This window comes from Eleginops maclovinus, chromosome 8 (genome assembly GCF_036324505.1).
Source record: "Eleginops maclovinus isolate JMC-PN-2008 ecotype Puerto Natales chromosome 8, JC_Emac_rtc_rv5, whole genome shotgun sequence".
NCBI lineage: Eukaryota > Metazoa > Chordata > Actinopteri > Perciformes > Eleginopidae > Eleginops > Eleginops maclovinus.
In genome coordinates, this window is record NC_086356.1 from 20,193,869 (window position 1) to 20,209,855 (window position 15,987).

General features: G+C 45.2%; 1 protein-coding gene across 2 annotated transcripts in view; it reads left to right on the forward strand.

The window, feature by feature from the left end:
* The window catches only part of sh3glb2b (SH3-domain GRB2-like endophilin B2b), a 68,517-nt gene that overhangs the window by 16,733 nt on the left and 35,797 nt on the right, over positions 1 to 15,987 (forward strand). Inside the window, exons 2-6 of one of the 2 annotated variants that reach the window (XM_063889424.1) lie at positions 10,908 to 11,049; positions 11,945 to 12,073; positions 13,078 to 13,211; positions 13,464 to 13,556; positions 15,319 to 15,381. In XM_063889424.1, the coding sequence (XP_063745494.1) occupies positions 10,908 to 11,049; positions 11,945 to 12,073; positions 13,078 to 13,211; positions 13,464 to 13,556; positions 15,319 to 15,381 (561 nt within the window). The remainder of the gene's footprint in view (positions 1 to 10,907; positions 11,050 to 11,944; positions 12,074 to 13,077; positions 13,212 to 13,463; positions 13,557 to 15,318; positions 15,382 to 15,987) is intronic. The other variant, XM_063889426.1, reaches the window with a different exon arrangement.

The window sequence follows — 15,987 nt, forward strand, 5'->3', positions numbered from 1 at the left end:
TGTACGACTGTACGTTTCATTCCCACAACGTCGACCAGGAAAATTAAAGTTCAACGGTTGGAAAGGCTCAGTGGGTACACATCCACTGTCAGTGGCAGCAGCATTGTGCAGAGACGTGGCGGGCTTTGGAGGGCCGTTATTACCGTCATCATTTGTGTCAGTGATCTCTGCATCTTCTGAAACGGAGGATGAACTGCTGCTGCTAGCTGGATTTGTTTCCGTTTCTCCAATCTGGAGACACTCTGGTGGTGTAGACCTACTGGTTTTAGACACTGGTATTGGTAATCCACTGAAAAAATCTGAAATTCATTTCTGTGCCATTTTAACGTTCAGGCTGCCATTTTAGCTTAAACAATCCCGTGGCTACTTCATATGACATCTGATATAACCAGAATGCACAGCGCTATCGAAAACGTTTTGAAGATTATTTTTGTAATAATTAAGAAACTGTATTAAACCATATTACACAACATAATTTTAAATTTTAGACATTTTATGCATTTAATAGTTTATGTATTTTATCGTTAGTTTTTTTTTGTCAACTGGCGGGGCTGCTACGATATTCCAACTGTCGGGACCAGACCTCCAGCAGGTGCTGCAGCACCCCCAGCACCCCTACTTCCCACGGCTATGTACAACTGAATAACATACATCATTGCAACCCATGTCATTGCGGTCGAATTAACGGAGTAATTAATCATTTAAAATTGCGCCCCAGGAAATCCCTGAAAACGTTCTTGTTTGAGACCCTTGGGGGCGAAGCTCCGTCTTGACGTCACAAGTGTAACCACGAGTTTGGGGTCCATTGTTGCCTGTGTGTTTCAGTCGTGTTTTGCTTTGTCAATTCTAGGCTAAAATGACGAAAAATCACGAGTGGGAAGCGCTGCATTGTGGGATACTGCTTTTCAAGGGTTGAGCAAATGCTTACTCAAGTTTGACAGCAATGCAACTGCTGCTAATTTGCAAAGTGAGCTTTGTCAAGTGTTTGGCAGCATAATGGTCACGTCTGAAACAGTCTGTATTGGATGAATACAAAGTTAGGACAATGGTGGAAGAATGGTGGGTCGGGGGGGCGTCCCCGCGCCGGCCTGGGTGTCCCCAAGGAACCCCTGAGGCTACAAAGGTAGGTATACATCCGTCATCCCAGCTGTGTGCTCCCCCCACCACTGCCGCCGGAACCGGTAAACCGACTCCACCAGGGGCTTTACGGTCCGCCCCGTCCGGCACAGCCGGCTTTCGTCTCGCCCCCTTTGCCAGATAGGCTATCTTGTAGTGTGTGGAGGCGTGCTGGCAACAGCCTAAAAAAAACGAAAACTCCGGGGGCCGCACGGACACCTCGTATCGCGACATGCTCCCACTCGATGAGAGCCTGGCAGCACATCTACTCCCACAGGCAGCGGGGTAAGCGGAGAATAGGAAACCTCTTCCCCCACTGCCACGTAACAGGGAGACACGGGAGTATTTGGACACAATATTCCGGCTGGGAGCATAGCCCCCACTTCACCCGGGCAGAGTGATTATTTGGACCAAAGCAACGGCCAAATTAATAACTCAATTTCCTATACATCTCATGAACTCGGCAAAAACTGTTTCATATGACGTTAAGGGCCCTTTCATAGTCTACGCAAGCTACGCAGATGCGAACGCATCAAGCTACGCAAGGAGGGTTTGACGCGTACTTGCGTAGCAAAATGTGTAGTCCAGATTTTTGTAACGCGACGCAAGTGCGACTGTCATTTCACGCGTTTCCGATAGGGGCGCTGATGAGAATGACTGTACTGTACTAAATCGCTATTAACAGAAGAAGTACTATAGCAACCAGTGGCGGTGCGTCAATAGTGGGCGCTTGGGCGCCACCCACCCTGACTTTTTGAGTTAAAAAACGTTATATATACAACATAATTGAAATAAGAAATGTACCGTGTTTATGGGTTAAATGTGTATGGGAGACCACTGTCAAGAACCGCTAAAATGTGTCCGGACATAATATATTGCCATTCGCCTTTTCTGAGAATAGGCAGGTCGGCTACCGTCCGTGGGCGCCGATAACATGGGAGTCTATAGGAGAGCTTATACTTTTCTCAGTCATTTTAGCAAGGATAGCTTTTCATTGGGGGATGAAACTTAGATCTGTGGGCGCAAATCTTTGCGCCCACAGCCAATGGCATTGTTTCTTAGTTCAATGTGACATTCTTAGATACGCGATTGGACTATTTCGGCGAATCAGCATCGTTATCATTCCCTAACCACAAGCGTAAAGAGCAGCACCGTAGCTAGCTGAAACTTAGATTGAGTGAATATGGCGACATCGATGGCTGAGAACTCCGTGCAAGCTCTACTTAAAACACCGTTTCATCGACTATCAGATGTCGAAAAGAAGAAATTGAAAGACTTGGGACCCGAGCGTCCGGATTTAAACATTCAACAGACGACCACTGATCGCGGGAGAACCTACACTCGGACTTGAATTGGTTAGCTGGTTGTACAGTGAGCAATGCCTTTTTTTGTTTCCCTTGTCTGTTATTTCAAAGTCCTGGGACTGAAACACTTTGGACTACAACCGGGATGAAGGATCTAAAGCACTTCACACAAAAATGTAAGAAGCACGAATGTGGCCGCAGCCACCTAACCAACTGTCTTAAGCTAAACCTCTAAAAAAGTGCTATTTAAACCGTGCCGCCCAACTGCTTCCCCCCCAAAAAAAAATTCACCAGCCGCCACTGATAGCAACATGGCTGACAACGAGGAGCGTCTCTGTAAACTAGTTCGTGTGCACCAAGATCTTTATGACACTGCCAGTGCTTCAAATTCAGATAGAAACGCAGTTGAAAATGCCTGGCGAGAAATAGCGCTGAACTTAGATATCGATGTTGATACAATTTTTTTTTTTTAAAGCAAAAAAAAAAAGCAGATGAGGGACCTGTTCGTGCGAGCCCAGAAAAAAATGGAAGCAGGCAGCAAAAAGTGGCGTGGGGCAGCTGAGTTTCGGCTACCCCGCAATACTTTCTCGTCTCGGTTGGCTTGCTGGGTGCATCAAGCTGCCGGCGATTCAGGAGAAGCAAAATGAGGCACTCCTCTTCTGTAGCCATTTTCCGTTTTTGTACCAGACAGACAAGTCACCGAAGACTCTGCTGCTCCCTGTTAAATGAGCGGTGTATCGCGTTTGACAAGGCACAGCGCTATGCAGCAACGGACGCGCGTTCTGTATGCAGGGCCGTAGCACCAAATTCTGGGCCCATACACAAAAAGTCCCGATGGGCCCCCCACCCCCTCAACTCACACACTCCCCACCCGCCCGTCTGCCAAGGGCCTTACCCCCCACCACAATGGCTATATCTAACCATTATGATTTAACCATAATTCACAAGTCTACTTTAGCTACTGTATAAGAAAACAACCACACAAGGCTGTATTTACCCATTATATTTATTAGAGAACAAGAATGTGGCAAATCTTAAAATATAATAATAATCATAAAAGGTAACCAAACAAAACATGACTCAATAGTCATTTTCATGTAAAGAAACAAAAAAGGCAAAAACAGATTTCAGAATCAGAATCTTTGCACAAATATTCCGGTTTACTCTGCAGAAAATGCCCACTGACGGGTCTTCTTGCTGGCAAAATCACTGATGAGTTCCTTAAAGTCCAATGCTCTTGCCAATGTGCTTTCAATGGAGAGAAGAGCAAGACTGTTCAGTCTATCTTGGCACATGGTGGACCTCAAGTAGTTTTTAACCAGTTTCATCTTGCTAAAGGACCTTCTCCGCCAGCAACGCTTACAGGTAAGGTGCAGAAAATCCTCAATGCAATGCAGATTTCTCCAAAAATGCTCTGTAGCTGCAGGTTATATATGGCATTAGCTGAAGAGGTGACAGCTTGTGAGGAAATGTGGCTTCATGTATTATTTTTAGGTGCAAAACTTCATTCTCAAAACCAGCTGTAAGATCGTTGGGATATGTTCTTGTCAGAGTCCGGCATGATACTTTTGTTTGTTCTTCTGACATGTCAGCAAACTTCAGAATAGGTGCAAAAGTTTCACATATGTTGGCTGTGGTCTGAAATCTTGAACTCAAAGCACTGATGATGCTATCCATTGCAACAAAAAAGGTCTGGTTTCTGAATGTGTTTGCTGCATTGTCTTCATGTGTATTTTCATCTTCCCCCTCTTCATCAGGCATACGTTTCCTTTTCCGTTTCCGCTTCCCTTCACTTTGAAACTGAGTGGGGATGTCCATGCTTTGGGCTGCTAGCGAGGCCTCAGCAAGAAGCAAGTCCCATTCACCCTGCAAAGCCTGCATTTCATCCTGTAGTGCTCTAATGTTTGATGCTTGAATATCCAGGGATATATTACCTGTTTGAAGAATCAGATTGCGATGTTCGATTGACTGTAGCACTTTAACCCACACAGTAAGCAAAATCACTGCATCAAAGGTGTGGAAATAGGTTTTTAAACTTTTTGCCTCCGATTTGGCATCACTTGTCAGATTGCATGTGCTTATAACACATTCCAGTGCAACCAGAATAGAGGGCAAACGAGTTGCCACAGCTTTGACAGCATCAATTTTGGCACTCCATAGTGTCCGAGGGACGATGAAGTGAGCATCCAGTTTCTTTCTTGAGGATTGCCCATCGCTCTGGACTGGCACTGAAGAAATTGTAGAGACGATTTACAAAGCCAAAAAAATGCTGCTACCTCAGTGCTCGACTGAGCTGCATGTACACCCACCAAATTGAGTGTATGAGCGGCACACGGGGAGTACAAGGCAAATGGATTGGCTTTCAAAATATTGGCTTGCACACCTTTCACTTTTCCTGACATGTTGGCTATACCCTTGCCCTCAACAATCTTCTAATGGTATGCCTCTGGCTTGCAGAACATCAAGAATCATCTCAGAAATTTCACTGCCTGTCTTTTTAAAGAAGACTTTAAATTGGCAGAATCTTTCTTTTATCTTCCAAATGTCTCCATCTTTGTATGTGTATCTCAACAGTAAAACATTCTGTTCAGTGTGTGACACGTCTGGGGTTGAGTCACATATTATGGAATAGTAGATGGTAGCTTCCCTTTCTTCCAAGATACTATTTAGCATTCGTTCGCCACAGAGATCGATGAATTCATTTTGTGTTTGAGGACTCAGATAGTGTGTTTATCTTCCCTTTTTGTGTTGCCTTATCATTTCCAAGTGGCTGTGTAAAACATTATCATAACGGGCCAGCAACTCCAACGTACCAAGAAAATTCCCATTATGGACATCACCTAAATCTGTAGTGATGCCTCTAAAAGCCAGGTTCCTTGATGCCATATGAAGGGTCACATCTAAAAGCCTCTCCAGAAGCAGCCTATTCTTTTCTATTTCCCCTTGCATCTGTTTTTGAAGATGCCCATCAACTCCACTGGCTGTCAAAAGTGAGTGCTGAAGGTTCTTCCATTTTAAATAGCACTGTTTATGGGACATGCCTGTCTCGTGCTCTGGAAGTTTTTTGTACATGTAATTCCATTTAATGTGCTCTAATGTATATCCATCCTTGCTGTTTAGGGCACTTGTGGATGGCTTTGACAGCTCATAGGAAAACAGTAGGCATGGAATGCAATAAAGAGCCTTGGCACTCTCACTGTGAATAAGCCAATCTCTTCTGATTTTCTCACGGCCATTTGGCGACTTTACATATTGAAGATATATTGGAAAGGGTCTACCCTCCATATCTGTCGGTGTCAATGTGTTGATTTTTTCTTTATTTGCCAGTGCACATACAATTATTTCCCTCTGGTGTTTATCCAACATCTCTTGCCATAATCCTGTATCTTCTGGGCAGAACTGTTCGGCTTCACCCTGACTACGTGTTACCTCTTCTGTCCTCTGTCCGTCCTCCTCTCTATCCTGAATGCAACCTTCATGTTCGCTGTCTTCTCTTTCACTATCACTTCCACCATCTTCTCTCACTTCTTCTCTATCTACATCAGGCTCCTCTGTGGGAGCATGAAGTATAATCAACATTAGTCTCTTATCAATTATTGCCAAATACACTAACACCCTGTTGCTGCAGTCATTCAAGTCAAAATAGTTTCATTTTTGCTTTCATGTTGAACTAGCTCACCTTGTCTCAAGTCTGCATCAGTGGATGATGGGGGGCTTGTTGCAGCTGCAGGACCACTTTCTGTGGCAGTTTCTGGAATGTGTTTCACAAATTATGCAGGCAGCTAGGATGGATGTTGGCCATTGTGTAAGCTAATATCATGACGTCTAAGAACTAGCTTATGCTATATATTATTATTCATCATGTAGCCAGCATAATAAGGGCTTAGTATTCATTTCATATTTGCTTGCTTCAAATCAGTAGCCTTCTTTTGCAATATAATGTTCACTTTATTTATCCGTTATGCCAACTTAACCAAGGCCTTATTGAAAGTGTAGCTCTTGGATAGCCTCTGCTTATTTTAGCAACGATAACGGAGGACGTATGGCACCTAATAATGCCGTTTCTTGTGTGTTTAAACGTTTGTGCTCACCTTTCTTTGCAAAGAAGTTCGTCAGAACTTGACTTCCTTCAATTTGCCTCCTCTCCCTGTCTTTTCTCTCCTTTCTCTTTTGAGAACCAGACTTACATTTTTTACGCTCTGAAATCTTGCATATCACCGACACCGACACCGAGTCACCGTAAGCATCAAGGTGCAATTGCCAAACTCCGACCGTGTGGACTGAACCATCTTGCGCTTTTCTCAAGGGGTGTTCACAATAGTGTAGTGACAGCAGATTTTACTTTTTTGGAATAATATACCATACAATTTATAAAAACGAATAGGTTAAGCTTGCATTTAGATTGATATTTATCATGAAATTTAGTTGAACAACAACTAAAAATACTTAAAAAAATAAAAATAAAATCTAAACTTCCCATGGGCCCCCCTCTGCCTTGGGCCCCCCCACAGCTGTGGTGGTTTACCCCCCTGTGCGACGGCCCTGTCTGTATGTACTAAAAATACGTGCGTGAACCTTACGTTTACAACTGCGTCCGCAAAGCTTGCGTAGACTATGAAAGGACCCTAACGCATCTTGCCGTCAAGGTGGACACAACGTTATTATGGAGCGTGCGACCCCGCGAGAGCTGGCCGCGGTGCGTTCAAGGACCTCCGCGGAGCCTCGGCCCTTTCCAAGTCGGTCTCCCATGGACCAATCTTGCTTTTTGTATGATTTGGCGGCAGAGAGTATGATTTGACAGCTTCTTAGCTGCTGCTCCACATCGACTTAAAGGGTGCTTACTTTCATGTGGAAATTGCTCCAAAGCACAGAAAGTATTTGCGTTTTGCCTTCCCGAAGGATAGCCTATGAGTACAACAGGCTACCGTTCGGCTACACCCTGTCCCCATGCACATTCTGCAAATGTGTGGACTCAGCGCTTCAGATGCTTTGGGGCCATGGCATGAGTGTTCTTTTGTCTCGATGACCTCATAGTCATGGCCAAGTCCAGGGAATGGGCAATGTTCTGCATAGCCCAATTGATCCTGCACCTAACCAAGTCGGGGTCGTGATAAATTGTAAGAAGTGTAATCCCATACCTCACCAGCAGGTGAAGTATCGGGGGATTTTGCTCGATGCAGGCAGGCAACGGGCCACTTTGTCAGAAAACAGACAGACATCCCTGCTTCAGGCAGTCTGCAGACTACAACAGGGGGCGACGGTGACAGTTCTGACCATCATGCAGACCTGGGTCTCATGGCGGCTGCTCACCACGTGGTACCGCTGGGGCTACTGCACATGTGTCACCTGCAGAGGTGGTTTGCCAGCCTTTGTTTCAGGAGAAGCGGAGAACGCCTGCTGACCATCCACCACGCCCCTCCCCCCAGGAGTCCGCTCCGCCGCCTTGTTGAGCACGGTGGACAACCTGTGGTTGTAGGCCTCTCAGAGAATGTGTTATCTCGGGAGGCCACCCACATTCCGGGACTGCAGAACAGGGGCCGCCCTAATTTGAAGAGGCGGGTCCCTGCCAGACGAATGTGCTTCACTCGGATGTGGTGAGACAGATCTGGGCCCAGTTCGGAAAAGTGGAGGTGGACCTTTTCGCTAACCGGCGCGAACACCCAGCTGCCCCCTATGGTTTTTCCTGGCTCTGCAGGACAATCCACCCTTGGGGTGGATGCGGTTGCATACAAGCCATGGCCAAAGAAACGGCTTTACCCCCTTCCACCCCTGCATCTCATCCCCCCTCTCCTGGAGAGGTAAAGACGAGAACAGCTGTCAGTCGTTGTGGTAGCATCAGGTCGCCGCTTGGCACCGTGGTACACAGAAATGACACAAATGATGGTGGTACAGCCCTGGACCGTTCCTCAGTTCTGGGGAGAACGGTTGCAAGAGGCAGGGGCAGTAGGGGCATAACCCACTCTGGGCCAACCTCTCCAGGCTTGGCTCCTGAGAGGGACAGGCTGAGAATAGTTGGATTGTCTGGTAATGCTATACTGAACATCCAGGCAGCAAGAGCAGGATCCACCACAGCCTGTGTGGTTGGGGTTCCAGCTTTGATGCGAGGAAAGGAGTCTAGAGCCTCTGTCTTGTACATTGGGCTCGATTGTATCCTATTTACAGCTACCGGTGGACAGGGGCTTGCTTATGTCACATTCATGGTGTATGCAGCAGCCATCTCGTCCTGCCATGACGGATTTTGCGACAGACCAGTCTTTAGCCAACCACTTATGAAGCGTTTTTTGCAGGGGGTCAGGAGACAACGCCCAGTGGTGCTTGTCTCCACCCTGCAATGGGAACTGCCATTGGTGCTTGAGGCTTTGGTTGCAGAACCATTTGAGTCTCTGGAGCTCTCCTCTCTGAGGGCACAGTCATTGAAAACAGCTTTGCTGCTTGCATTGACCTTTGCCAGGAGAGTGTGCGAACTCACCACTCTATCAGGGCGCCCGAGCTGCCTTTTGATTCGTGGTGACCGCAACGGAGCGACACTCAGACCGACACTCAGACTGAACCCCTCCTTTGTTCCAAGAACCTAAGGAGTGCTTTCAGGTCGAGGGTTATTCAGCTAAACTGTTTTAGCCTTCCACCCCATGCAGGGGACAGGGAGGCGAAATTGCATCTCCTCTGCCCAGTTTGTGCGTTGGCATGCTATGTGGAACGAACACAGCTACTATTAGACGCACTGAACAGCTATTTGTGTGCTTTGGGGATGGTGTGGCCGGTAATGTTCTGTCCAAGAAGCGCCTAGCAGGATGGCTTTGTGAGTGCATCTCACACGCTTTTAGGCAGGCGGGGAGAGCCCTCCCCACTGGTGTCCAGGCACACTCGACACGTGGGGTGGCGGACATGTCTGGCTCCTTTTCATCCGCTGTGCTTGCGGGGGCAACACAGGACTGGTGAAAAGGGGGAGGAGTGTGGGTCAGTAAGCCGTATCTGACCCCCCTTTGTGTTTAACATAATACACTTACTTTTTGCCAGGCCCCTTTGGGACCCGGGAAAGGTGGTGTGCAATGTGTTTTATCACTTGCTCCAACACCTGCAGGGGTGAGCTAGGGGCTTAACCAGGCCAATTAGGCTATAAGCACAGGCAGAGCCCTCTACCTACGGGCCCTGTCTTTCCTATGCCGCTCGCGAGAAAACTTTTAGAGAAGTCAGCACAGTTCAGCATGTTAAACCCTGAGTCCACACAACAGTACAGAACAATTCCGTCAACCTCAATGTCCCAGTTCCAAATGTTACATAACTAGCCATTTTCAGGACATGAACATGACATTTAGATGACTCGTGGTCCTTCACGGCTTCCAATTTCAGCTTTCTTGTCCCCACGATGAAGTTGTTTGACCTGTGAGCGTCCGATGCGTACTGACGACAGGCTGAGCAGTACATGGTCTGGCTGGTTTCCTCGTACACCAGCCTGTCGCGATCTGTTGTTCGCCATCTCTGATTAAAAAAGCGCTTAGCCTTTTTTTCGGTGGTAGGTCTACTATCCGCCCGCCCCCCCCCCCTCCTGTACACTCTCCTCGGTGGGTCTTTTCACCCCGGTGATGTAACGCCACATTTTTGGTTTAAACTAGCAGCTATCCTGTGATGGCCGCAGGTTTAGGTAGCCTCCTGCAACATTCTTTATCTCTCCGCAACAAATAGTTCCACTTTGATTAGCCTACTTTGATTTAAGCACGGAGTCATAATTGTGGATAAGGAGTCGGAGTGTCATTCTCACGCCGCTTCGGCCCAATCAGAAGCCGGATCTGACTGTGTGGTTGTGGAAAGCGCAGCTGTCATGCGTATGACCCATGTATGATAGGCGAATTCGATCGGATAAGACTGAAAAGTATTACCCGCCACAGTGGCTGGTAAAGTGACACAATATACCCGCCAGCATACAAATCCACCCGCATATGGCGTGTGGCGGGTGCTAATTTCCATCCCTGTATGGCGTAGAAATGTTGCCGGAATCGGTAGACTCTCTTCTTTCCAATGCATTCTCCCGTGAGATCCTACGTGATTCACAGCATTAGAGTTGCATTTTTGTGAGTGTTATTGTTGAGAGGACAGGAGTGTAGTTATGAGCACTAAAGTGCGTTAAACGGTAAAATGCATATGAAAGTTCATAGCGCCCGCCATTAGGACACGCCTATGAGCTGCGGGACCACAGTTGTGTTTTTTTTTAAGTTTAACAACATGTATGCTTACTTTAGTGCTGGACTTGACCTCGGACTTGACTTGGACATTTTTTTGATGACTTGGACTTGAACACTGGAGACTTGAACCTGGACTTGGACTCGAGACATAGTGACTTGACTACAGTGTGTGTGTGTGTGTGTGTGTGTGTGTGTGTGTGTGTGTGTGTGTGTGTGTGTGTGTGTGTGTGTGTGTGTGTGTGTGTGTGTGTGTGTGTGTGTGTGTGTGTGTGTGTGTGTGTATAATCAGCTGTGATGTGTATCTCAGTTCACAGAGGAGAAGCTGGGCCAGGCTGAGAAGACGGAGCTGGATCCTCACCTGGAGAACCTGATCAGCCGGGCCGACAGCACCAAGAACTGGACCGAGAAGATGTTGAGACAGACCGAGGTGCTGCTGCAGCCCAACCCGAGTAAGAGTAATCACAGGTTACACCTCAGGAGACCAGGCTTTCCCGCAGCACTTTACAGCTTAGGCGGCCGCCTAAGCAACGCACGCCTGCTGCCTTAACTAAGGTCTTCCAAAAAAATATATATATATGAGCGATATTCGCCATGTTACTCTGTCCTGTTTTCTCTCACTCCAAACCGTGACCAACGCCAGCCTCCCTTCTCTGCAGAACGCATTAAAAAAGTAATAATAAAAAAAACGTGTCATGAATTGGAAAAAACTAAAATTGTGGGCTTCTTCGTGCGACGAAGCAGGCCTACTTCACTCTGCGCGCATTTACTTTTATGTCATTTATTCATTATTATCATTATTATTATTTAATATTATTATTAAGCTTGCTATCTCTGCAGCAGTTTGACTGTACCTAAACATCACATGCTAATTTAGCTTTTTTAGTTCGGCTACTCAACTGTGTTACCAAGCTAATTTGAATATTTAACTAAGAGATTGTGATGCTGCGACATTTACTGTGACAGACAGCAGCTCTCTAAAATGTCTAATTATGATCTGTGTGTTTTCTCACCTCCATGCTTCAGTGGACCACACAGGTAAGTCTGCTGGGTGAGGAAACACTGAGACACAGACACAGTGTGCCGTATAGACCTGCTGGTCGGCGCCCATCCTAACATCCTTTACACAACATACTGTACACATGTCGGTACAAAAATGATAGTGAACACCAACACCAGCACCTTACTTTAATGTATAGTAAATAAACATTTTTAATACAACTGATGTTTTAGTGGACCCTAACCAGCGGCAGTCAATTATATGTCAACGTAATGGACAATAACGTTTTCTGAATCTGAATGTTTCACCGTTCAGTCTCACAATGATCTCTCTACACCCTCCCCCAGGTGCTCGGATAGAGGAGTTCATCTATGATAAGCTGGATAAGAAGCTTCCCTCCAGAACCACCAACCCCGAACTGCTGGGCCAGTACATGCTGGAGGCCGCCAACGAGTTTGGCCCTGGGACCCCTTATGGTCAGTGTGCTGCCTCTCAAACTGCTGCTCTGTGTGTGAGGCTCTCCTCAAGCAACCTCTATTCATATTAATAGTTACTAGGAAACAGTGGATTTAGTCTGGAGCTGCAGGGAAAACACACACACACACACACACACACACACACACACACTCACACAGTTCTATCCTTCTAAGCAGTCTAATTTAGGTGATGTGCCCTCAGCTAGACCTTTTAAAAATACGATGAGTGGCGGAAAAGCACAATTCTATTCCAGATGGGAAAGACTGGTTCAAAAGCCTGGACGAAGCCCATCAGACATCAGCCTTAACTTAGGTTGTCCTCTAACAATGTGAGACACCACTGCTCAGTCCTGAACACCCTAATGTTTGGTTCAGTCAGTGTGCAGTCATTGGAATGCTCCATCCATTGTGATGATCGAACATGTTTGTGATTTGTTTCACTATTTTTACACAAAATTAGGCTGAAGCAACTTAGTTCAGCTTGTTGACGCCCGAAACTGTCTCTCTACTGCCTGTAGCTTTGACAGCACAGGGATGTTAACCCACAGCTTCCAGCTTCATGTTCTTGGAATGATGTCTAAATGCTTCAAAAGTTTGCTTCCAGTTGTTCAGTGGATAAACCCCCACTTCATCTGTAGCATTACTATTATGAAGCTTGGTTTACAGCTTCCAAAAATCAAACGTTGACAAAAAAATCACAAATGATTGTATTAGGTTAGTTGAAAGCAATAATAAAGATAAGACGAGATAAGAATTACTTTATTAAACCCAGACTGGGAAATTTTTGTGTTGCAGCATTCATATATATATATATATATATATATATATATATATATATATAACATAAATAATCAGTCGGACAAGAAAACACTATTGGGGTTTAGCAAAATGCAACTAGCCGATAGTCATTGAGCCCAGAAGGAGTCGTCTTTTTAGGGACAGAAACATTTCTTAGGTGATTTTTTTGATTTTTCATAATGTGTTTATCATGTGTGTATGTGCAGGCAGCACCCTGATCACAGTGGGGGAGTACCAGAAGAGACTCGGGGGTGCTGAGCGCGAGCTCCTCCAAACCTCAGCTGCCACCTTCCTCACTCCTCTACGCAACTTCCTGGAAGGAGACTGGAGGACTATATCAGTAAGTCTTCCTCCCCACTCTCCTGTTAGTCCTTGGTGCTGTTAGACATGGTGTTGGTATAACCCCACAGAAAGCGCAGGAGAATATGCTGGACATCTATTTGACTTGTTCACTGAGACTGATTTTGTGCTGGAGCATCTTTTTGTACAGAGCTTCACTGAGCTGTTAGTTGAATAAAAACCTCGTTTTTCGAGCATTGTTTTCCGTAGCAGATCCCTGGTTTCTGATTGGATGCTTCCTGTCCCCTTTTAGAAAGAGAGGCGACTAATGGAGAATCGGCGACTGGATCTTGACATCTGCAAAGCACGCCTGAAAAAAGCCAAGCAGGCAGAAGCCAAAGCAGCAGTAAGAGGAAACTTTGGTTCTGTTGTGTCTGCTACTCTCTTTCCTCTGTCATGCTATAGCTGCAGAAAGATGATACCAGTGAGCAAACTTTGTAATTTGTTCTGCTTTTACAAATGCACACTGTTAATGTGCTGCATCTTGTGCTAGATACCATATCCGTACATTAAATGACTGAAGAAGCTCTTAGAAGACAGTTACAGTCCATATCACAGGCAGAATAGCAGCAAGGACGCAACTTAAATTTTCATGTCAGATCATCAGGTCGTTCTTTCTTTACACCTCTGCAGTAATTGTGTTCCTCTCGTGTTGCACTTCTTCAGAGAGCATGTCTGCGCTAACAAACTGCACCTTTTTAAAAGGAAATAAAAAGCTTCTCAGATGTTCTGCTGGCTGCCATGTTGCATGTAACTCAAAAAGAAAAGCTCTTAATGGTGACCTCACGATGCTGGGTCTGCAGGCAGAACACACAGGGCTTCACGGAGGTTAACATTAGTGCTCCTGGATAACGGGTGTCATGAAGCTGGACTCACCTGCTCTATTTACCTTCACAGTCCTGAGTGCAGTTCTGATAAGGGATGAAACGGCATGGACAGGAAAAGAGGTTACTATATAATCAAACAAATAGGAAGAAATAGGTTACAAATGTATTGTGATATTACTTTCTCAATCCAGTAAGCCTTGTTGGACATATTCAGCAGTCAATAATGTGTGAGGGTTATCCATAGAAGTAAAGTCAGCATATTAAAAATGTATTTAAAAATAGTTAAATAAACACCTCGATATTCTGGTACTGCATTGTCTATTTCTCGCCATGAAAGTTTTCCGAAACACATTTTAGTGTACTGTTTAACTGTAAGATTAGCACGGTGTGCCACCCGGCCGCCATGTTGAAAACAGACACGGTAACACTAAGCCCCACCGAGCAGCAAAGGCAAACAGAAATGTTCTTCATTTACAGCTAAACAAAACAGTAGTTATGTTTCTGCAAATGTTTGAGCTGTACAGCATCCAGACAAAAAACAATCATCACATCGATCATGATAATAGTAAATATTAAAGAAATCAGAGTGATTTCACTGATCTATGGAAAGCTATATTGTCATTATATGTTTTTGCTTTTTCGTACCTATGTTTAAACTCAGTCCCTGTGGGAGTCCTGAAGAAATGATGACTCATCTATCATTAAAGTAATAACGGTCACATGTGGGGTTTTTGACATGGTTGGATCTCATCCTCTAAACTGAACTTGTGCTGGAGCTTAGCTGTGTAGCGTCGCTCACCATGATGATCTAGCAGAAAAGACTAAAGATGTGCTGAACTACTTGTGGCTGTGAAACAGGCCTCTGCTCCATACCGCTAAGGATGGAGACCCTCTCGCAGCTACAGACTGGACTGAGTCTGTTTCAAATTAATACAATGATCCAGTGAGGAAAAGAATATTTATAATTAAAGCAAAACTTTGAACCGTAGGCAAGCTAGTAAAAGGTTAATTTACTATCAACGAGGGAGTGGACCCATTTACATAAGTATGTCATTTGATTCTAACTATTTATCACCTCATCAACAATTAATAAATGATCCAGTCATTAATAATTTGCACCGCTTTGCTATGAGACACCGCAGCGGTCTGCCTCTGTTGAGCCTGTTGTTAGTGTTCTGCTCATGCTGCTTTGCTCTTGGTTAACTATTTTTGTTGTTCTGCTTTATAATTGTAATGCATGACTGTGCCAACATGTCTCCCCCTCCCTGCTCTTGTTTGTAGGCTGCACCCGATTTTCAGGAGACCAGACCTCGCAATTATGTTCTTTCTGCCAGTGCATCAGCGGTAAGAATCCATGACAAACTGGAGGGTCTGTCCCCCAGCAGGAGCTAGGCTAACATGCTAACAGGCACTGGTCCTAGAACACTTTCAGGCTAAGGACGTACACCAAAAGACAGAGAGGATGTTAAAGACAGAGGATGTAGCTCATTTCAGTGCTAAGCTGCTACAGCCACACCTGCTGGGTTATGACCCGGCAGTTTATGTTGGCTAAAGTAATGGAATGTTTCTTGGATATACCTGTTTACCTCACATTGTTGTGCTATTAATAATCCCTCACCATTATAATGTGATTGCATCCTTTGGCTACACTGGCCGCCCTTCAGAAAATATAGTCTTGCTTAAACTATCATATTAAACATTTTTAGTTTATTCAAAGAAAGCTAATTTGGTATGGAGATTTTTTTTACACTCATACATTTTGGAAAAATAAAAAAGGATTTCTGATTTAAAACACCGGTGTAGCTGTGGCCCCAGTAAATATAAAGTGCATGAGATTACAGCTACTAATTAACACCGCACATTATATATTTGGAATGCTTTATTGATTGAAGTGGGTTGCATTTTGAATTCTTAAACAAGTTCGGCTTGATAATAATGACATGAGCATGT